This window comes from Neomonachus schauinslandi, chromosome 4, assembly GCF_002201575.2.
Source record: "Neomonachus schauinslandi chromosome 4, ASM220157v2, whole genome shotgun sequence".
Taxonomy (NCBI): domain Eukaryota; kingdom Metazoa; phylum Chordata; class Mammalia; order Carnivora; family Phocidae; genus Neomonachus; species Neomonachus schauinslandi.
This window is the reverse complement of record NC_058406.1, coordinates 151,916,873-151,939,799: the sequence shown is the minus strand read 5'-3', so window position 1 is coordinate 151,939,799 and position 22,927 is coordinate 151,916,873. Positions and strand designations below refer to the sequence as shown.

The 22,927-nt window shown below is 37.8% G+C and overlaps 1 protein-coding gene across 1 annotated transcript in view; it reads left to right on the top strand.

Annotated features, from left to right (window-relative positions):
- Nucleotides 1–21,546, top strand: part of ANKRD46 (ankyrin repeat domain 46) — a 35,880-nt gene extending 14,334 nt beyond the window's left edge. Inside the window, exons 2-4 of the mRNA XM_021688268.2 lie at nt 13,656–13,993; nt 15,167–15,325; nt 19,527–21,546. Of these exons, the coding sequence (XP_021543943.1) occupies nt 13,683–13,993; nt 15,167–15,325; nt 19,527–19,743 (687 nt within the window). The 5' untranslated portion in view covers nt 13,656–13,682 and the 3' untranslated portion in view covers nt 19,744–21,546. The remainder of the gene's footprint in view (nt 1–13,655; nt 13,994–15,166; nt 15,326–19,526) is intronic.
- Nucleotides 21,547–22,927: the final 1,381 nt, after the last annotated feature.

Genomic DNA, 22,927 nt, shown 5'->3' with positions numbered 1-22,927 from the left:
CACTCAGATGGGATAGAAGATTGCAAATAGGGGCATCTGGGTGGCTCAGTCGTTAAGCGTCTGCCTTCAGCTCAGGTCATGATCCCAGGGCCCTGGGATCGAGCCCTGCATCAGGCTCCCTGCTCAGTGGGAAGCCTGCTTCTCCCTCTCCCGCTCCCCCTGCTTGTGTTCCCTCTCTCGCTGTCTTTCTCTCTGTCAAATAAATAAATAAAAATCTTAAAAAAAAAAGATTGCAAATAATTTTTTTTTAAAGATTTTATTTATTTGACAGAAAGATATTGTGATATTGGTACATATATATCCCACAGACTATTAGAACAGAGCAGAGAGTCAGAAACAGACATACGTAGACAGAAATTTGTTGTATATTAGAGTTACATTATCCAGTATTGTGGCTATTTAAATTTTAAATGTAAAGTGCCTAGCATTAGTAACTACAGTACTGGTTTTCAGCATTGTGGTGTGCTAATATTTAGTGCTGTTTTAAGTATTTTTGATGATATATTGCGGGGTTTAGAGGTATTTTTAAAACTAAGTATTTACATCTTGGGACATACCAAGGGAATTATGTGAAGAGCCATGTAGCTGAAAACTAGAGATCCTTAGTCACTAACCACTTTTTCTCATGTTGGTCCCAATGACCTGGGAGGTCTCTGGGCAGTCTGTAAAAATAGTTCCATGGGAAACTGAGACAGGGATTTGCCAGCCCTACTCCCGTTTCTGAAAGATTCCCTAGAACTCTGAGTACATAGACGTAAACTGAGCCAACTCACAGATCTGCCATTTTAACAGGAGAGGTTTTGTGGGGGCCAGGTCTCAGTCGGAAAGAAGATTGCTATAATTCATTGTCCTTTTTACTCGGAGTTACTGTTACAGTGACAAAGCTATCAAGACTGCCAATTCAGCTCTGCCTTAGAATATTGGCATTTCCCACCTTGTGCCCCACATTTTAGGTTCCTAAGTGGCAGCATGAGGAAAGCGCTAGCCAAAAAATACAACTTCTCCCTGTAATTCTTATTTTTAATCCTCCTAAAATGGGCTAAAAAATTTAGGGGAAAAAGAATCCCTATTTCTCTTTTCTTGAACCTAGAGTCATTTGTATGTCATTCTCTATTTTCTTTTCTCTGGGTATCAGAAGATGCCTCCCCAAAATAGGTTGCCCCTAGTCCAAAGTGGGGGGCCACAGGCAAAGAAACAAAAGGTTCCCTTAAAGTCTCAGACGTCTACTCTTCATCTTTTACTCCCTTCCTACCAAAGGTCTTATCCTTAATTCTTAGGGAATTAAGGAAAAAGAGGAAATGTCTCACACCCCAAATGGTGGTCCTTTTGTGGCTATACATAACCATGCCATTTTTAGAGGCTGTTTGGTTAAGTTGGTTCCTTAGTCCTCTCTTCAGTCATTTTTTTCATCGTATATCCTTATTTACCTGGAGGTTGGAATAAGTGAGGTAGGATGTGGGTCTAATAATGATGTGTCAGGAGTTCTTGAATTTTAAGGGTCTACATAGGACATCACTGTAAGCAGTATGGAGCTCTAGACCACAGTGATTCACATAGCTTCACATGCAATCAGAGCACACCTCCAAGAAGTCTACTAGATCCTCTGTGGGCTTGTATAGCCTAGGGAGGGCCCTTGTCCATCCTGTGTCACTAGAATGGATGTTTTGTGTGAAGGATGCTGTACGTTCTAGCATCCATCTGGTGCACAATTTAAAGCATTAGATGGGGACAGATTACAAGAGAATTGTGACGAACTGTTACGTTGAAGATAATGTACCTTATATTTCCACCGTGAATCATGCATGAATGGAGCTAGAATCTTGAGGGTAAGGGGTAGTTTGCTTGTAAAGTAGCATGTTAAGTTATAGCTTTTCTTTCTTTTTTTTTTTTTTAAGATTTTATTTATTTACTTGAGAGAGAGAATGAGAGAGAGAGAGCATGAGAGGGGGGAGGGTCAGAGGGAGAAGCAGACTCCCTGCCAAGCAGGGAGCCCGATGCCGGACTCGATCCCGGGACTCCAGGATCATGACCTGAGCCGAAGGCAGTCGCCTAACCCACTGAGCCACCCAGGCACCCAAGTTATAGCTTTTCTGATTCTCAGTATCTTTATATGTAAAATAAGGAAATTGGGTTGGATAATCCAAAATGGCCTTCCTGGCCATAAAAACTATGGAAAGTATTCAAGTTTCTCCTAAGAACAGTCTTTTGCCTTCAAACTGTTTGAGGTGAATCTGGTTTACATTTTGTGAACTATTTAGAAAATGAGTAATTTACAAAAGTTGTAGTTCCTGTATTTTTAAATAACACCAAATAAATGAATAGTAGGAATGTCATTTTTTTAGAGGGGGGAGGGGCAGAGGGAGAGAGAGAATCTTGATTTTTCACAACCCTGAAATCATGACCTGAGCCGAAATCAAGAGTCAGATGCTTCACTGAGCCACCCAGGCTCCCCAGGAATGTCATTTTTTTAGCACTTTAATTTTGTGTAAATGAAGTCTGCTAAGGTGGGTTTAACGAGATTTAGATCTCCGAATAGTCCTGGAATCATTATTTATGCTATTAATTTGCTTGGTTAATTTTTTAATTGAGGTATAATCGACATACAACATTATGTTAGATAAACTTTTTTTTTAAAGATTTATTTATTTATTTGAGAGAGTGAGAATGAGAGAGAGAGTACATGAGAGGGGGGAGGGTTAGAGGGAGAAGCAGGCTCCCTGCCGAGCAGGGAGCCCGATGCGGGACTCGATCCTGGGACTCCAGGATCATGACCTGAGCCGAAGGCAGTCGCTTAACCAACTGAGCCACCCAGGCGCCCTAGATAAACTTTTTTTAAGGAAAATTGAGCTTCAGCTCAACTCTGCATTTTCACTAATTAAGAATTATTGAGAATGATAATGGTAAGTAACTGAAATAAAACAAAGAGGAGAGCCTGGCTAGTTCATTCAGTAGAGCATTGGTCTCTTGATATCAGGATCGTGAGTTCGAGCCCCACACTGGGTGTAGAGATTACTAAAATAAGTAAGTAAGTAAGTAAACTTTAAGAACAAAAACAAAACAAAAGAAAAAAACGAAACAAAAACTTCTAAGGTGCTCCCTCCTCTTGCTGTATTCTTGTCCTGGATGCTGAAGTTGCACTTGAAGCCCAGGTAGGCCACAAGGTGGCACCATTAGTTCATAAATAAAGTGCTGCTGTTGCAGGAAAAACCTGATTTTTTTTTTAAAAATCACTTTATTACAAAAATAATACATATGCGGGCGCCTGGGTGGCTCAGTCGTTGAGCATCTGCCTTCGGCTCAGGTCACGATCTCAGGGTCTTGGGATCGAGCCCCGGATCGGGCTCCCTGCTCCGCAGGAGGCCTGCTTCTCCCTCTCCCACTCCCCCTGCTTGTGTTCCCTCTCTCGCTGTGTCTCTCTCTGTCAAATAAATAAATAAAATCTTTAAAAAAAAAATAAATAAATAATACACATGCATGAAAGACTTCAGCTTGACCTTCCAGTGCTTATTTACTATCTTTATTATATAATTACAAATTATAAACTGAAGACCTCCTATGGGGGCAAGTCCCTTGCTAAGAATTTTAAACAGGCTGAAATTACACAATAAAGATCTTGGAAAATATTGAAAGGTATTAGAATAAAATAAAATATCCACGGTATCAGTACTCCATTTGTGAACAATTAATTTTTATTTTAAGCCAATATTTTTCCAAAAGTTGAATTGAACTGTTAAAATAATGCAAAGATACAAGTAACACAAACATTGGAAGAAATATATATCAGAAATCCTTGTTTGTTTGTTTTCTGATGGAGAAAGAAAAATTTAGACAAGTGTTTTCTCACTATCCCAATGAGTAAGAAATACATGAGGATAATGACTCCAGGGATTTAGTCACTTCCTATAAAATAGAATATATTTCCAAATATTTTGATGTTGTTTTCTCACACTTAGAAAAGATTACTTTGAGAAGATTGCAGAGTTAATTCAGAATATATGACTGAATGTTTCCTGTAAACAAGTGACCGGTGTTTCCTGCAAAGTAAGAAACATTTCCAGGTATTTATTGTTTCTCTGCAGTTCGAAAAATTTACTTTGAATGAAATGATTATAAGGAGTTAATTCAGAGTGTGTGGGCTAGACTGTTTCCCTTTATGTAATCTTTGATGAAAAATTTCCTAAACTAATTCATTATATGAAAAAGAATCTTATGAAAGCAAACTTACTGCCATTTTTTTTGCCCATAAAATGAGGATAATTGATAATACCTTATATATAAGGTTTATCTGAGGATTAAATCAGTCATTCCAGGAAATACACTTAAATAGTGCCTGGAATATAATAACTTAATAGATGTTAAATATTATGTATCATGTTGCTAAGTAGTTGCAGAGTAATAGCAGACATATAAACAAATCCTTGTTTTTTTTTCATTAAGCTTTCTTTCCTAAGAACTACGTAATGCCTGATTAGCCTACTTTCAGTTATTATATGAACTTAAACATAATGAACTGGCCTTTAGTAGCATTCTGTAATTCACACATTTCAAATTAACCTCACCTTTATTGCTTTAATAAAGTTTTAATTATGAAGTAATTGGTAGCTTGGCATTGAAGAAATCACAACATTGAGAATTTTAAACAAATCAAGTTAGACTTGGAAATACCACAAAATGAAATGTAAAGTAAAAATGTATCTGTAGTAGATCCAGATATATCTAAAAATTACTTTTTGAACTTCTGTTAATTATTTTTGAGACTTGGAAGTAAAATTCAGAAGGTTCTACTTATAAACTTCCTCCTTTACATGTTCTTCATGATGCTGGAATATCCTGAAAGGATAATATTCTCAATTCTTTTTTTAAATTTACTTCCATGCTTTCAAAAAGGCGGCTACCTTTTTTCTTTTTTAAGAACTCAAAACAAATATCCACATATTTTGCCTTTATTTTGGACAGATACCTCAAAGGGTAAGAATTGAGATTCTAGCCATACGATCTATGAGAATTTATTTCCCCAGCCCTTTTAAGACAATCTTCCAAAAAATCAATAAGTAAGAATTCTAAAAGGGATTCAAATTAAAGTGAACTGTAGTTTAAGATGAACTGTACATTTGACGTTTTATTGTGAGCAAAGCAAGCGTTGCATCAAGATTGCTGTCAAAGTAAAACTATTGTCCATAAAGAAATAAGACTAGGGCCATCTGGGTGACTCCGTTGGTTGAGCATCCGTCCGACTCTTGATTTTGGCTCAGGTCATGATCTCAGGGTTGTGGGATTGAGCCCCAAGTGGGGCTCCAGTGTCAGCAGGGAGTCTGCTTGAGATTTCTCTCCCACTCCCTCTGTCCCTCCCCTGCCCCCCATTCGCTCTCTCTCTCAAATAAATAAATAAATCTTTAAAAAAGAAAAAAAAAATAATTCCACATTATAGGTGGATCCATCTGTGTCACATCTTTTAAATACATTGCCTGAGAATCTATTGATAGTCAGATTTTGACCAAAAATACTGTTTTACAAGTCTCTTAGACTATGCTTTTTTTTTTTTAAGATTTACTTATTTTAGAGAGAGTGAGCAGGGGGAGGGGCAGAGAGAGGGGTCAACAAGCAGAGTCCCCTCTGAGCGGGGAGCCCCACACAGGGCTTGATCCCAGGACCCTGAGATCATGACCTGAGCCGAAACCAAGAGTGGTCACTTAACCAACTGAGCCACCCAGTGCCCCTCTTAGACTATGTTTTGATTGGCTTAAAATGTCAATGAATTTAAATTCGGGTAAGAGGAAAAATGCAAAGCAAATTTTTTTAAAGTGCTAAGGAATTTAATAAGAAAATTATGGAAAATTATAGAGTCTTATAGAATACAACCATTAAAAATTGTTTTTGGAAGACTGGTAATGTGGAAGGATGTTCATGATATAGTAAGTAAAAAAGTTTAACATTTGTATTTATAGTATGAATTAAATATATATTCATATAGAAAAAAAAGGCTGGAGGACCATAGCACCAAAGTAGTAATAATAGTTATTTCTAGTTGGTAGGATTATGGGTAACTTGTATTTTCTTCTCTTAGTTCATATTTATTTTCTTAATAAATTTACAATAAATTATAAAATTGGTCATAAAAAATGTTACCTTAAAATCCAGTTAAGATGGGGGTGCCTGGGTGGCTCAGACAGTTAAGCATCTGCCTTCGGTTCAGGTCATGATCCCGGAGTCCCAGGATCGAGCCCTGCATCGGGCTCCCTGCTCAGTGGGGAGTCTGCTTCTCCCTCTGCCCCTCAACCTGCTCATGTTCAATCTCTCTTTCTCTCTCTCTCTCTTTCTCAAATAAATAAAATCTTAAAAAAGTGGAATCTTGTTAAGATGAGCTTAATTGAGTGTATAATCCACAAAGAATTATTTGGATTCTCCTATGTCTAGATTTCAAAAAAAATGTGCCAGGCACTATGTAATCTGCAAGGATACACAGACATCTCAGACCCATTTCTTGCATTTTAGAGCCAAGGTCTGGCAGGAATTTTTGCAAACAGTTGTGAATATGGAACCGAGCTTTGTATGAGCCATTTCCTACTGGTTATCTTGATAACTATGTAGAGGTGGCATGGCATATTAGAAATTTTGTAGACTAAATTTGAAGCCCACTCTTAACAGCAGTGTGGCCTTAGACTCGTTAACCTCTCTGAGCCTTGGAAATTATTAAGACCACTCTATTAGAGAAATACAGCTATTGAAGATAAGCAGGCTGAAAAAATATATTAACGTTTTGAGAAGGAATTGTTAAAATTTTTACTTCTGCAGAGCTAGATTTCTTTTAGATGTGGCTTTTTCCCCTTGCCTAATATCTGGATCTGTACAGCGCTTGGATTTTAAGAACAGTAATTCTAAAGTGCTAGCAGTTAGGATTTAATGACTTCATTGGAAGTTCTTATTTTATGGTTCTTTGAGGTTATTTTTATATTTTTAAAACAACTGTATCCTTTTAAAAGGTTAAGAATAACCACATGAGGTATAGAGAATCCAGATTTGGGTTTCCATTTACTGTATAGGCTCTAAGTTTTAGTACTTTTCTATGACATTAGAAAATGTAGGCAGTCCCCTATGATAATGTGTCTCTCCAGGTATGCCATTTTTCCCTTGCATTTTGCTGAAGTGTCTGGTGCTTTGATCTCTGAAGTTGCTTGTAGGCATAGTGTCATTCCATTTGAACCAAGAATATGGCACTTAGTCTTGCCTTTCCCAGTGGCTTTTCAAAATGAAAAGTAAATGAATACATTATGGTTGGTGATATTAGATATAGAAGACCAATTTAAAGTTAGGTTTAATGAGTATATATTAAAATATGACAGGTTTTCTCCATTAGTTCTTAACCATCAAGAATACTATCTTAAAGTTATGTAGATATGACCCAATATTAACATAAAAGAAAAATTTAAAAGAAAAAGAATATTAACTAGAACTTCCCATCAGGTCAGTGACTCACATGCTTCCACTAAAACCTCCTTACTGTTTTGTCATTTGGCCTGAGACAAGCGCTGTGTGGTATTAGGAGCTCTTGTTACTGATATCTAGGAAACTGCTTCATCCTAAAGTATGAGTGGCTCCATCCTCATAAAGTCTTTTAGGCTGTGCCAGCCCTCCAAGACGTGACCTCCCAGAGTTCTCCTTTTAACAGTCCCATGGAATTGGCCTCTGAAGTAGTCACCGTCCCTCATGGACACTGTCCCTTAGGAACATGGTGAACAAGGAGAGGATTTTCTGGGGCTGTTCCCACAATTGACTGTTCTTGTGGGTTTTCCTCTGCCGGGAACCAGTTCTCTTTTCCTTTCTTGGACTTCTTTACTCTCCACTAGAGGTCACCCCATTGCTAGATGCTGCTCTGTTAGCAGGGGATCAGTGCTCCATGTTCCACGCAGGCTATCTTCAGTACATAAAGAACTGTCTCCCCAGAGCTGTGCCCATCCTCAGGAAGGTAGTAACTATTAATTTTTGAGTACTTAAGTCACACAGCTAGTAAGTAGCTGAACCGGTGTTCAAACCCCAGCAGTCTAGCTCCAGATACATTCTGGGTGAGGTAGCCAAGCTCTTTCTAGTGTCTTCTGACACTAGAAAAACTGCGTTTCTGGAGTATTGTACACTCCTGAAAGTAGTCCCTCAGGAAGTCAGACCATATCTTATCTCTCTGTCTCCTGCTCTTCCTACCTTGAAAAGCAGACTTCACTATGCTTAGCTTTTATGTTCATTTACAGGGGAACAGACTCAGCCCTCTGTGAATCTTGAAGGATACCAGTTCAGTGTTAATAATCACACATTAATGTTTCTAACTCTACTTGTGGAATGGTTCTTACTACACACTACCTTTGGTAAATACTAGGGCCCTTATTAATGCTTACTCAACAAACTCTTCCATAAATAACCTCTTACTGTCCTGGTTGCCTGAGCCATCCAGACAGATGATCCCAAAGAAGACCTTACTTTCTTTTTTCTTTCCTTTCCTTTCCCTTTTCTTTTTTTGCATGGGGACAGTAGGCACCTTCAGACTTGACTCTCTCTCCTTTTTTTTTTTATTTAAGATTTTTATTTGAGAGAGAGAGCATGAGAGAGCACAGGTAGGGGGAAGGGCAGAGGGACAAGTGGACTCCCTGCTGAGTAGGGAGCTGGATGCAGGGCTCAAACCCAAGACCCTGGGATGAGGACCTGAGCTGAAGGCAGACACTTAACCGACTGAGCCACCCATGCACCCCGTCAACTGTCCTTCAGTCCAAACCTTTAAGCATCCATACCAGCAATTGCACTTCTGGACATTTGTCCTAGAGAAATGAAGACGTTCGTTCACATAAAAATATGTACCTGAATGTTTTAGAAGCTTTAACATAACACCCCCAAACTGCAGACAACCACATGTCCTTCAAAAGGTGAATGGCTAACCAAGCTGTGGTACATTCATACCATGGAACACTACTCCGCAGTAGAAAAAATGATACTATTGATATACACAACAACCTGAATGAATCCTCAGAGAATTCTGTTGAGTGAAAAAAAAGGTTACATACTGTATGGTTCCATTTATATAACATTCTTGAAATGACAGAATTCTAGAAATGGAAGACAGGATAGTGGTTTCCAGGGGATAAGGTGGGGTGGGGGTGGGAGGGAAGTAGGTGTGGCTGTAAAAGGGCAATATGAGAGAGCTCTGTGGTAATGGAAATGTTCTAGATCTTAATTAGCAATGTCAGTATCCTAGTTGTGATATTATAGTTTTGTGAGATATTAACCTCAGGGGAAACTGGGTAAAAGTACATAGGATCTCTGTGTACTATTTCTTTCAACTTCGTGTGAATCTACAATTATCTCAAAAAGTTTAATTTAAAAATCTTTAGTCCTCTTCACTCTTTGAACCATAGTTAATATGTGTTCTAAGTTTTACTCACTTTCATAACTTCTTGAGAAGCTATTAACAGATTTCTAGTGATTAAGTTCTAATTGGGGTCTTAGACATTTTCTTGGAGGTTTCAAGTATAATTAGGTCTAATGCATTTGTGTAATAAGTTTGAAATCACATAAATCTGTAATTTGATCAAATGTACTTTCTTACGGGCTTGTCATCAGAAGAAAATGGCAGAAGCATTGTCTTGTGAATTTAAAGAAACTTTCTTGTGAATTTTTTTTAAGTTTTTATTTAAATTCCAGTTAGGTAACATATAGTATAATATTAATTTCGGGCATACGATATAGTAATTCAGCACTTCCATACAGCACTCAGTGTTCATCACAACAAGTGCACTCCTAAATCCCCATCACCTATTTAATCCATCCCCCACCCCTTCCCCTTCTGGTCACCATCAGTTTAGGAACTTCCTTATGAATTTAACAGGTCATTTGAAGGGGTAACTATATAATCTATAATTCTGTCTCCAAATGAGAAGCAAAGCTTGACCTTTTCGTAATGCGAACCCTACTATTTTCAGAATTCTAACACCTGTACCATTTTAACCTTGAAAATCGTATATCAGAGGTAGGCTTTAGTCGTGAAGATCCAGCCCCCAGTGGTCATGATGAGAAAGTAAAGGTACTCTACTTTGGGTGAATTCAGAATATTCGTGCAAGGAAATTAAGTGGCTCAGTAATCTGAAGTTTGTCTAAATTGGTACATACAATTTGTCAGCCCTCATCTTCCAGTCTAGCACTGATAACCCTTATGATACAACCTGACTTATGTATTTAAATGGAGCCTCATAAAATACCATTAATTATTTCTCATACAAGTTTATTTAAAGGGATTTGATAAAAATTGAGCATGAATGACCAGTAAAAGCTTAATCTGAATCTCAACCTGAGCTATAAATTCGGGATTTAGTCTTTATATCCTACCACTTAGCATAGTATTTGCCATATTTTGAGCACATAGTAACTGTTAGTTTCATGGATTAATACTGATTTTTTGTGGTCCCTACTGCCTGTGCGTGGCCCTTGTTCCACAGTCCCTCACAAGAAGAGTATAGTGGGGCAGACGAGGTACTTGAGATGTCTGAGTACAGAGGGGAAACCTGAGGGGGTCCCCGCAAGAGCATGAAGGTGAGGCAGCAGCACATTTCAGGAGAAGCAGGGTCTGGCATGTGGAAAAGTCTGCAGATAGATTTGGGCCAATTTTTCTTTCATGCTGAAAAGCAAAGGGGGCAGAGGATCAATCTCCTGGGGAGATTTAAGTACCAGCATTCAGGATGGATTAGAAATATTTTTTCTTAAATGTATCCTGTTTGGTTTAGATATAAGTATTGGTTCTTTTTACTTTCCCCCCATGCAAATAGCATTTTATTTCTAGAAATGCTTTTGTGGGCTGCTCTGAGATCTAACACGTGAAATATGTGCATTCTGAATTCCAGGGACTTAGCATGAATTTTCAGAGTCCAGTTTGTTCTCTGCTGATGGCACATAATTTGATTCTTTTTCTTTTATCTTTCTGACCATGCGTTCTTATTTGTGGGCAACAGAGTCACTCCTTAGGAGGCCTTCTGTTCTCCCTTTTCACTACTTTATTACTTGTCCGTTACTACTAGCTCGCAAATTGAGGCATTACCCATAGATTTTCTGGAGAATATTCACAGACCCCACCAGCTTGTCTGTGTTTAATAGAACAGCTAGACTTCATGTCACACCCTTGTTATAACTAAAGTTTCTATTTACTGTAGATCCTTGCTGTCACATTTCTGGATATTCTCTTGAACCTTCTTAAGAATTCAGAGAAACTGCTGGCTGACTACTGAAAGAAAGATACAATCTTCAGGCTTACATGAGTATTTTTCTGCCGTCAGCTTCCTCAGAGTATGTGAAAGCTTCGATGCCTTGCTTTGTGGCAGATTCAGTTCTGTGATCAAGATGAAAAATGTTATCTGTCATTGGCCTTATTAAATTTGGGGGTAAAGTTAGTTTCTCAAGGACACAAAGAAAAATATACCATACTTATTCTCACTTAAAAAATAAACAAGGAAGGCTTTTTTTTTTCCCACTGAGCCAACATTCAAAAGAATCCCAAGTCTTCAAACCACAAGAATTCTTACTGTGTTAGAAACAAAAATATCAAGTAGCTTGTTTTTCATTATCTGTTCTTACAGAATTCAACAAAAACATGTTATCTCTTGAAAAGCACTTGATATGTGGTATTTTAGTTTTTTAAAAATGCTTCTGATAGCTTTGTCCTTTTTAATGATCTAATCCAAGGAATACTGTAGGGGAAAATAGGGAGGCTACCCTCAAAAGAGAATTCTTGACTCTTTTAATGAGCAGTTTCTTCTCAATGGGTTAATTTCTTTAAAAAGCATTATATAGTGTCATAATCTGAAGTCTATTTTATCTTGATCTCTGTAATTCTTAATCCTCAGCAGATTTTTCCCATATTTAGAATTAGCCTTAACAACTCCTTCTCACCTGTTCTATGCATCGGGTCATTAAGTTGTGCTTAATGATCACATTAAGTTGTGCTAATTCTGTCTTCTCTATCTGTCTCCATTGTGTTCCCTTTTCTCTGACACGGCCTCAGATCTGGCTGTCATCATTTCTTGACTGGATTTGTGCAGTGACCTGCTGATTGATCTCCCAGTCCCCGGCCTTGACCCCCTCTAATCTACCCTCTCCCTGTTGCTGACAGAGTAATCTTTCTGAAAGACTAAAAGACCATGCCATTTCCTTGGCTTGAAATCTTTCAGTGACTCCTTACTAAAATTCAGTATAATAACCCTTACCATAGAGTTGTTAGGAAGATGAAATAAAATGCATTAGGCACCCTTGGTGTGGTGCCTAGCTTGGAGCAGGCCCTCAGTGTGTGTGACTGTTTCCCCTTTGCACAGAGAACCCGTGGAGGCAGCAGAGCTCTAGGGGCAAGTAGCTCATGTCTAGAGGGACCATGGCTCTGCTGGGAAACCAGGCTAAAAGGAGTGGGGACCAAGAATCTCACCAAACTCCGTAGCCATGTTTTCCTGAATCCCCTTGAGGTCAGATACAAGAATAGATTGGTCTAACATCCAGTTCCATCAGTGTTCCAGAAAGAAAGACTTTGTTTGACAAATTACAAGCCAACCCTGTCTGTGACTCAGCTTTTGTGACTGTAGAGTGAGGGAGTCATCTCTATAAACACATTGGTCTCTGCCTTTGTGTTTTCTTCTTTTGGTTTATTTTCTCTTCAATTTCTTAGTAAGGTTTCTTTTGTCAGACTTTAACTTTCCTTAAATGAACCAAGAGGAGGTCAGGGAGACAGACAGACACACACACACACACACACACACACAGTCCAAGAGACTGCTGGAGCAAGAAGTTATCAGTGAAAGAGGTGTGGATGCACTGGAGAGGCTAGGTTCCTCAGATGGATGAAATTTGTGGGGTGGACACAGTTGGGATTGCTGCCTTTGTCCTGCCTCTGAATTCCCAGACAGACCTGTTTTTCTTCATCTCTCAGTCTTCAGACAATGGGAGTTTGGCAAAATCAGATATTTAGATAACCACAGAATAGAATCAATACTGTAAAAAAGACAGTCTGAATTGATTTCATGGTATTTCCAATTTTTAAATTCAGTTTGTTGCTTTTCTTAGCTTTTCTCTTTCCCCTGAAAATTGAAGTTTGTGCTATAGACAAAACATTCAGCAGGTCTTTATTGAATATGAATTAAGTTATTTCATTATTTTTTCTTGCTGATTTAGTTAACTTTTGAGCAGATAGTTCTGTTTACCATGTAGAATATATCAAATATGATAAAAGGCAAATATGTGAAAGAGAGTTACTTTGTTTTAAATAAGAATCTCTACCAGCAGTAGTGTGTGTTTGAAGTTTAAGGATCATGTTATATATGTCTTCTGACAATGCAATAAACTTAAATCTAAGTGATTATATTTTCCTTACCTTTAAAAATCTCTCTTAATCTTTTTATTTAATGAAAAGCAAAATAGAGCTTTATAGTAATTTAATTGCAATTTTGATCAAGTGGATATGAAGAAAATAAGACATTTTATTGAGAAATAAAACATAATTGATAACTTTGTTGTTGTTTCTGTTTGGTGAGGTAATTTATTAGAGGCAGGAGGCCAAGAAGGATAAGAAATAGTGCTTCTCTAAATGACTTCATTGTCTTCATTTAGTTTGGCTTCACCGAATCTCACCTCATATTTCATTACAGGCATAGTCCATCCGCTCCATCAGAATAATGTCCTACGTTTTTGTAAATGATTCGTCTCAGACTAATGTGCCCTTGCTACAAGCCTGTATTGATGGAGACTTTAACTATTCCAAGCGGCTTTTGGAAAGCGGCTTTGACCCAAATATTCGTGACAGCAGGGGCAGAACAGGCCTTCACCTCGCAGCAGCCAGAGGGAACGTTGACATCTGCCAACTGTTGCATAAATTTGGTGCTGATCTTCTGGCCACAGATTATCAAGGAAACACAGCCCTGCATCTCTGTGGCCATGTGGATACTATTCAATTCTTAGTTTCCAATGGACTCAAAATTGATATTTGGTAAGTCCTCTGTGGTTTTTGAAATCTGGTCATTTCTTCCCATTAGTTTGTCAGCCATTGGTCCAATCTCAGAGTCTATTGATTCTGCTTTCTCGTTGATCATCTACAGTGACAAGTTCAACAAGGCATGGAGGACAAGGTAATCTTGTTAGGGGAGTGAGGAAACAAGAGGCTGACTTCTAGATTGATGCTGAAGCGGTGCAAGTTTTTCTATGAAAACAGTGGTGAGGTTCTGCTACCAATAATTGTGTATTGTCAGATAAGGGAAAAAGAAAAGAACTAACATTTGTTGAATATCTGTTATGGACCAGGCGCTGTGTTTTACTTACCTTAGCTCATTTAATCCTTAGAATGAATAGCTCTTGAGGTCAGTGTTATCTTCGTTTTACAGATGCAGTAGTTGAGACAAGAAGGGTTTAAACAAAGAGGTCACACAGCTGGAATTTGAACCTAGTTCTGCCTGATTCCAAACTGTTTGTCTTCTATCATATAATATACCATGCTAGCTTCATAATCTCTCTGGGGCTCAGAGTCCTTTTTATGCTGAACAGTTTGAAGAAGTGTTTGTTTTAGTGATACCTTGTCTCTAGAGTGGAAAAGGTGTGAGACCATCTTTAAAACTGAGCTTGACATTTAGACTACACTTACATGTTGCCTTGATTTATTGGTCCCTAAATCTGAAAAAGACAGCAAATGTGATGGACAAATGTGGTGGGAATTGGCTATGGGAGTCACTGTTACTTGGCTGTCTTCTCTTATTAGTGTTAAATAGGTAGGTGAACCAAAGCAGCTTATTTGGTTGCTTTGGGCTTTTGTTTTTAATTCTTAGACTTTTCTTTTTTTCAATATGCTCTATTGCCATAAAATGTAAATGTCAGGTAAGAATGAATCCAGAATCTAGAACTTTCTAGTTAATTTCTAAGAAAATGTCCTCTTTTTCTTTTATTTATTCTCATGTATTTACTCTTTTGCCTCTATATTCTTTTTCCTCTTTCCCTACAAGGGAAAAAAATAGGTTTACTCAAAATTCAAGTTCCAGTTCAACCATTGGTTCTGCTCTGGGCTTTGAGTTAATTCGGCCCATGCCTTTGTCACTGAGATCTACACAGGTGGGTACTAACAATATAATCCCAACTGTTATGATGATCTCTTTATATTTATGAACTTTTTTAGTAATCATCAAGGTGCTACACCCTTGGTTCTGGCAAAGCGCAGAGGAGTGAATAAAGATGTCATCCGATTGCTGGAATCTTTGGAAGAACAAGAGGTGAAAGGGTTTAACAGAGGAACTCACTCAAAACTGGAGACCATGCAGACAGCTGAGAGTGAAAGGTACTTAACAATGTAATTTTTTAAGGGGCAAGTCACTTTAAGTCTTTGGATCTTTTATGACAACTTTGTGAGCTTTCTATTTATTTGCTTTCAAGTACAGAGCTTTGATACTTTCTTTGAAGTTTATATAGGTCCGTATGGCTCCAGATTACAATTGAGAAGCTATTAACAGAAAGTACTACGTGCCCACATGCACGTAATGTTCTCTTAGTCCCTGTGCAAGGAAGGCTGCAGTATTGTCAGCACAAGGGGGAAGAGGTGGTTAAGAGCTGGATATGAGGGAAGGAAGCAGGAGTTTGAGAATTTCAAGTGCAGGTCACAAGCCGAATGGAACTGCAGAAAGGAGGAGAAAGATAAGGCTAGAAACTTGGACAGTATTAGAAAAGACCAAAAAGGCCATTTCAAAGGCAGGAAAGTGGAGTGCTGAGGAAAAGTAAAACAGGAAGAGAGAAATGAAGATTTAGCACACAATTCAGTAATGTGAAAGTGAAAGTAACTTTCCCATGAGTTGGAACAAGTGAAATTTGGGCTCCTGTAAGTAACTGATGCTAAGATGTAGTAACTGACAGGGTCTTCGGTATCTCGTCGTTTCTCATCTCAAAGCAGTTTACAACACGGTTCAGGGAGCTCTGAAAAGGTGACAAATCGTCTTTTCTCCTGGCCCCACTAGCTCCACAGGGAAAGTCCATAGTCCAGACTGAGTTGTACTAGCATGGAGTCTGGTTGATTGCCACGGAGTTTCAGCCTTCCAGATAATTACAAGGTAGGACAGATGATGAACCTACTGTTGTCACTTCCCAAAATTTTCAGTGGAATATATTTCAAGGGCCCTCATTAGCTGTTGACCCAGTAGCTTGACTGATCAGACTATTTGTTTAGATACTTTCAAGAACTTACTACTGTCCAAAGAAATTAGAGCTTTACTTCTAGAACAGTGCATGCTGATCATGAGTTATCACTGAAAGCTGACAAGTAGATAAAATAAGCAAGAAGTCCAAGATATATTTTCTCTCACCTGTGTACTCTGGATTGACGGAATGCCATAAGCAATATGGTAACATTGAGTTTTCTATTATTTGTTAAAGATCGTGTTCTTCCAAAATAACTTGAAATTTATTTTCATAAATACTTTAAGCTTCTTTCCATGAAAAATGTCCAAGAATGTGTTTTTGCTTGGTATGTTCTGGGGACCTTGCTTGCTATATTTTGTTAATAGCCAGTGTCTTGGCACCTCCGTATCAGAAATATACTTTTTTTTTTCCTTTATTATAGATTTATTTATTTTTTTTTAACTTTATCTTGCCTAGGTTGTGATTACTTACTAAGTAGTAGAAATGAGTCATTTGAGCTGTTCTGTATGAAATATTTACTCCTGCTTCTCTCATATACCTGTCATTTCCTTTAGCATAAGGATTTGTATTATTTATAGCATTGGGTAAAGCCAGTTCTTAAAAAATTGAGTTACTAGTATTTGTACTACCTGGCTGCCCTACCTTATTCCTGCCCCTCAGTATCATGGTAGACATGTGATGGTTGAAGTTTAAATTAAAAAACTTAAAGACAGCATCATTGGTCATTAGGGAAATACAGAGCAAAGCCATAGCGAGTTACCACTTCATACCAGTAGGATGGCTGTAATCAAAAAGATGGAACGACAACAAGTATTGGTGAGGATGTGGAGAAACTGGAACCCTCATACATTGCTGGTGGGAATGTAAAGTAGAGTAGCTGCTTTGGAAAACAGTCTGGCAGTTCTCAAAAAGCAACACAGAGTTACCATATGACCCAACAATTCCACTTTAGGTATATACCCAAGAAAATTGAAAACATGGGTTCACACAAAAGCTTGTACATGAATGTTTATAGCAGTATTATTTATAATAGCCCAAAGGTGGAAACCACCCAAAAGTCCATCAACTGATAAATGGATAGACAAAATGTCATCTGTGCATCTAGTGGAATATTCCACCATAAAAAGGAATGAACTACTGATACGTGCTACAACGTGAATGAGCTTTAAAAGCATCCTCCATTAAAGCACTTTCATTTAAAATAAATAAAGAAAAGCATCCTCTATAAAAGAAGCTGGTCAAAAAAGCCATATATTGTATAATTCCGTTTATATGAATTGTCCAGAATCGGCAAAAAGAAAGTAGATTAGTGGTTGCCAGGAGCTGATGGAAGGGGCAATGAGAAGTGATTGCTAAAAGGTACAGAGTTGATTATAGAGGTGATTAAAATGTTCTGAAATCAGTGGAGATGGTTGTATAACTTTGTCGGTATACTAAAAACCACTGAATTATACAAGATGAATTTTATATGTGAATTATACCAAAAGAAAAAATTAGAGAATAAAGCTTAATGGGATTGGCTAGCATGTGGCATTGTGGCAAAGCTGTGTGATGATTAGCAGAGCATAAAGCAAGTTTTGAATGTACTTAGTATTTTCCATCACTCTTAGGATTCTCTGAGACATAGCATAACTTAAGGGCCTATAAATCAAGATGATGAAATTTTCCCACTCCCCCATATATCCTAAGTTTAATTTAGTTATTTTTAAGTCTGTGGGTATAGGATGACAAAGACAGTGTAGATGACACACGTACAAAAAAAATATTGCACACGCACATTCAGTAGAAAACATTTCACTGGATAAGGTCACTATGGAAAATTCTGATTGGCAGAGCTTCATGAGCTCCTAGAGATTGCTCAGCTGAATCCTCATTTTATATCTTAACATCTTTGAATATGAGAGCACATCAACTCGGACAAAGTCAGTATATTTCATACAAGTCAAAATTAACCTCTCCTGAACTTCTTTATATATTCATGTTTATGTGTTTAAACCTTCTCAAAGTTCCAATCTTATTTTTGAACTTGCTTCACTTTTCTTAAATTTTTGTATTCATGTAGACTCCCACTGAAAATGTCTTTTCTTATTTGGAGAATAAACATCTTTTAATATAGAAAGAAGAAAAGCTCAGCTATCGAGCAGAGTGGCCCATTGGGAGGTCAGCTTCCTATGATGAGAGAAGACCTTTAATACTAGTAAATGCTGAATGATGTCTGGTTAAGTGTCAAGAAGTAAAAGTAAAATTGTAGGTTAAATAAAATGCCAGTTTTTGCATGATGAACCAGACTGTAAGACACTTTTATTCTGTTTCCATTGTCCTATGCCCAGATGGTTGGAAGAATATGAAGAGAGAGGGTTTAGGAAGGGTGGTAAATTACCTTTTATAAGCAACAGGTAGTTGATACATAGAATTATGGTCATTGTGGCATTAATCTAAATGATACCCTGTTATTGGACCTGCATGTTGTGACATAATTGTGGGTGCTAATCCCTCCGAACTTTGAATTCATCACAGTATGGCCGTCCACATACCAAAGTCAGATATCCTGTTTTCTACTTGTAGGGGTCATATTTCTCTTTGATAGAGTTCTGAAAACCAGAATCAAGAATCATTGTTTTTTATGGCTTGTGGTACCTTATTTTCGACTAGATTCAGCCTTTATGCAGAAGTGAGATAAACTTATTTTGTATTATTGTACAAGATAGAACTACAACCAGTTGGAGGAAGCTGTTAAGAAGAATTCCTAATGGCTAGGCCTGTTCAGATGTACAACAGACTGAACTAAGTGTCTGTTTTTAGAGGATTACAGTTAAAAGAAGTAATTCCTTTATTGGTCAGGTAATTGAACTAAGTTAGTGAAAATTCCCTTTTAACTTTAAGATTCACACACTGTATAAAAGTGACTCTAAAAATCATTTACAGATTTACCCATCTTTGCTTATTTTCATTAACATGAATTCTTAAATTATGAATCTTTGTTTTGAATTTTTCTAAATTTAAAGTAACCACAATTTGGTTACTTAGGTACTAGGAGTTTGAAACAACTCATCTGACCTATAGTCAAGACTTCTGCTTGGGACCTTTTCATTAGAAAAGGATTTTTAACTCTGACTCTGCTGGATACTAAACCAAGAAACATAATCATTGCAGCTTAATTGACAGTTGAAGATAGATTACCAGATAGATACATACATCAGTACATGAATGTATGGGAGCACATTTGTCAGTTTTCTTCTTTAAGTGTTGTGTCTTGTCTTTTCTAAGTAACGTGGTTGCTGTTGTATCTTTCTGAAATGGGTGGAATGTGTTGTTCATGCCCCTTTCCTTTGTCTTTGCTCCTTTCACAGTGCCATGGAAAGCCATTCTCTCCTCAATCCCAACCTGCAGCAAGGAGAAGGAGTCCTGTCCAGCTTCCGAACCACATGGCAGGAGTTTGTCGAGGACCTGGGCTTCTGGAGGGTGTTGCTCTTGATCTTTGTCATTGCTTTGCTATCTCTTGGCATTGCATACTATGTGAGCGGGGTGCTCCCCTTCGTGGAGAACCAGCCTGAACTGGTGCATTAAAGGAGCCCATGGGGATGGGGCCAGTGCCTCTTTCCTGGCTTCCACTGTTTGTTCTGAGTTTCTCAAGCGTTTTCTCTTAGTGCAAGGCAGTGAGGGGCTGTACATTTTTTCTTTGTGCATTTTTATGTATTGTAATCCTTTTCGAACAACGTGTTCATTTGAACCAACCACATACCGTAGTCAAGTATACTTCATCCTAAAGCTACCTCTGACTCAGCCCGACTTGTTAGGAAAGCCTTCACACAGCCTTGTTTGATAAAAACATGGAGGTCCGTGACTGAAGAATGAAAGATTAAGGAAGAGACTAGGGAGTCTTGCTGCAGAAACCTTACCTAATATGGGACCAACTAAAGGGAAGTGTTCAAAAAGAGAAAGGTTTTCTTCTGTGATTACTTTTTGATGGTTGGTTTAGGTTTTGTTTATTTTTGCAAGAGCCCCTTTTTTTCTTTTTCTTTTTCTTTTCTGGGAATAGGGGAGAGAATGAAACATTAAGCTTAAAACTTGAAGTGCTTTTTTCACATCCTGTATAGCAAATCAGTATGTGGGACTCTGTTTGGTTTATTTTAATATTTTCAAGTCTAGTTACAAACCAAACAGAACTTTTGAAAATGAGCTATATTTTCTTCAAAAATGATTAATTTGATATTTATTTGTTTATAGGATAGTTTGGGGGTTTTTTTTTTTTTTGTAAACTGCTTTGCTTGTTGTTAATATCTGTGAAAAAAGAACTTGAGTTCATTTTGTTCACTTTCCAGTTTCCCCTAGTGTTTATATCAAAGAACTCCTGTTCATCAAAAATAGTCAGAAGACTCTTTTTCTACTCATTAGTTAGCAGGGAACGATCATTCTGACATCTGTCACTGTAATTCTGTAGTGCTATTATTGTGAAAAATTCCGTGCTACAGGCTAGCTGCGTTGTTACAACTGTATCATAGTTGATAATTATTTCATTTTACATGCAATCCTGTTTAGAGGCCCCGTTAGAATTGTCTTAACAGTCTCATCCGTATCAGTAATTCTCTGATGCAAGAGTGGATGGAGCATTTCTGAGGTGACGGTGCTGAGCACTTCTGTACTGGGTGCCATAAACTCTTTACGGATGGTGATATTATGTAAATTGAAATCTGGTCCCCAAACTATATTGCAGCTTTCAGCAGTATGTTTGAAGGCCTCTTCTGTCAATGAGTCTGTTATGTATAAATCATATTCTTGATTTTTTTTAAAAGTATATAAAGAGTTGATAATTATTCACTGAGTATAGTCAGAAAATTGTAGTGAAAGAACTAATGGTTTTATTTTTTAGAACAAAGGCATCTAAGCTACTGCTAATTGAATTGTTGCTACAGGTAGAAATTATACTTTAGAGTAGGATTGACATTTCTGTGATTCTTGTTGCTTCTTGCTATTTTCTCTTGTATTTATATATGTAGGATTGAGGTGTTTTCTTTCATGTGGCTTTATCCTCTCTTAAAGAGCTGTTTAAAAATTCCTGATTTAACTGACTGCTTCAGGATCAGCTCACAGAGTCTTGTTTTTAGGGTAGAAACAAAATAAATCATACTTGGTAAAAGACAACAAAATAAAAGCCGACTTCAGAATGGAGAACACTAGAACTCAAAATCAGAGTATATTCAGAATGAAAGCTTTGGAATTCGCTTTATGTTTGTAAATCTAGATGAGCAGAATTGGTTAACATATATGTAAAGATACTGCATTTTTTAAAGATTTTAAGTGCTGATTTCTTTGTATTTTAATCTCTGCATTCAGCATTCAGTAATACTACCAATAAATGCATTTATAGTATCTTAATCACAACCCATTTTCTTAGTGTGTCATTGTTTTCTTTTGATTTAGGGCTCTTTGTAATAGGTTGCAATTGCCAGTTTAAAAAAAGTTTTTTTCAAACCTGCTGTAACAGGTATATTGAATTTCACATATGTTTGCCTTGTAAGTGCTCTGAAACTAATTGGGGTGAATTGCCTGTGGATTCAAGAGTAATGATACCTACCACGATTAAGTACCTTTCTATTGCGTATTTTACTTAACATGCCTCATCTCATGCCGTCGGTCAGCCCCCCGACCCAAGCTACATTTTCCCATTTTGTAAAGTGAGAAAACGGACACAGGGAGGGTTGTGACTTGTCCAGAGTCAGACAGATAGGTCATAGTGGAACAGGGATTCCAAGCTGAAGCTCTATCCCCAATTAAAAGTTTCTGTTTTCCTTCTGCCCCACTGTCTGTCATGCACCTTGCCTGCTGCCATCACAGCAATACATTACTAAATTTTCCACCCACATTCCTAAAAACTTTTCCTCCTCCTATAATGCGCCATTTCCCACATCCTCTCAGGATGGCCAGCCTTTAAAATTAAAGGTCTAACTCTGGCATGTTCGGAAGACCTTCCCTAGTTAACCTTGACAGCCCATTTCTCTGCCTCTTATTTCCTCATCAATTACCGTACTAAATAAACATTTTTTTTTTTTTCATTTGTCTCTAATTACAAGCTTCACAAGAGCAGGGGCTTAATATGTTACTACCCATTTGTCCACAGTGCCTCCTATGTTGTGTAGAACTCTTTGTACACACACATTGACAGTATTACTTTTTCACCTGTAGCTATATTTTTTCTTTTTATTTATTTATTTATTTTTAAAGATTTATTTATTTATTTGAGAGAGAGAGAATGAGAGAGAGAGAGAGAGAGCACATGAGAGGGGAGAGGGCCAGAGGGAGAAGCAGACTCCCCACCGAGCAGGGAGCCCGATGCGGGACTCGATCCCGGGACTCCAGGATCATGACCTGAGCCGAAGGCAATCGCTTAACCAACTGAGCCACCCAGGCGCCCCTATTTTTTCTTTTTAGATTTAAAAGCTTTTTACCTTTCACATGTTCTAACGGGCTGCATGTGCGAACTGTGTTGGTCGTTCTTCTTCCATGGTATGCCTGTCGCTTGATGGAAGAATTGCACACTCGTGAACGGTGTAGCTCCTTTACATAAGAGCATGCAGGCTCATTTACCACAGGTTAAAAAAAAAAAAGTATAATTGGTGTATACTTGGTATAGAAGTCTGTAACAATATTCACCTTTTGTTGTTTTGGGTTTTTTTTTTTCTCAACCAGGCCTTATTCTTTGTCTTGCAAAGTTGTTCATGTATGTATCAAAGTGCTTTCAGTTGCAGGAAAC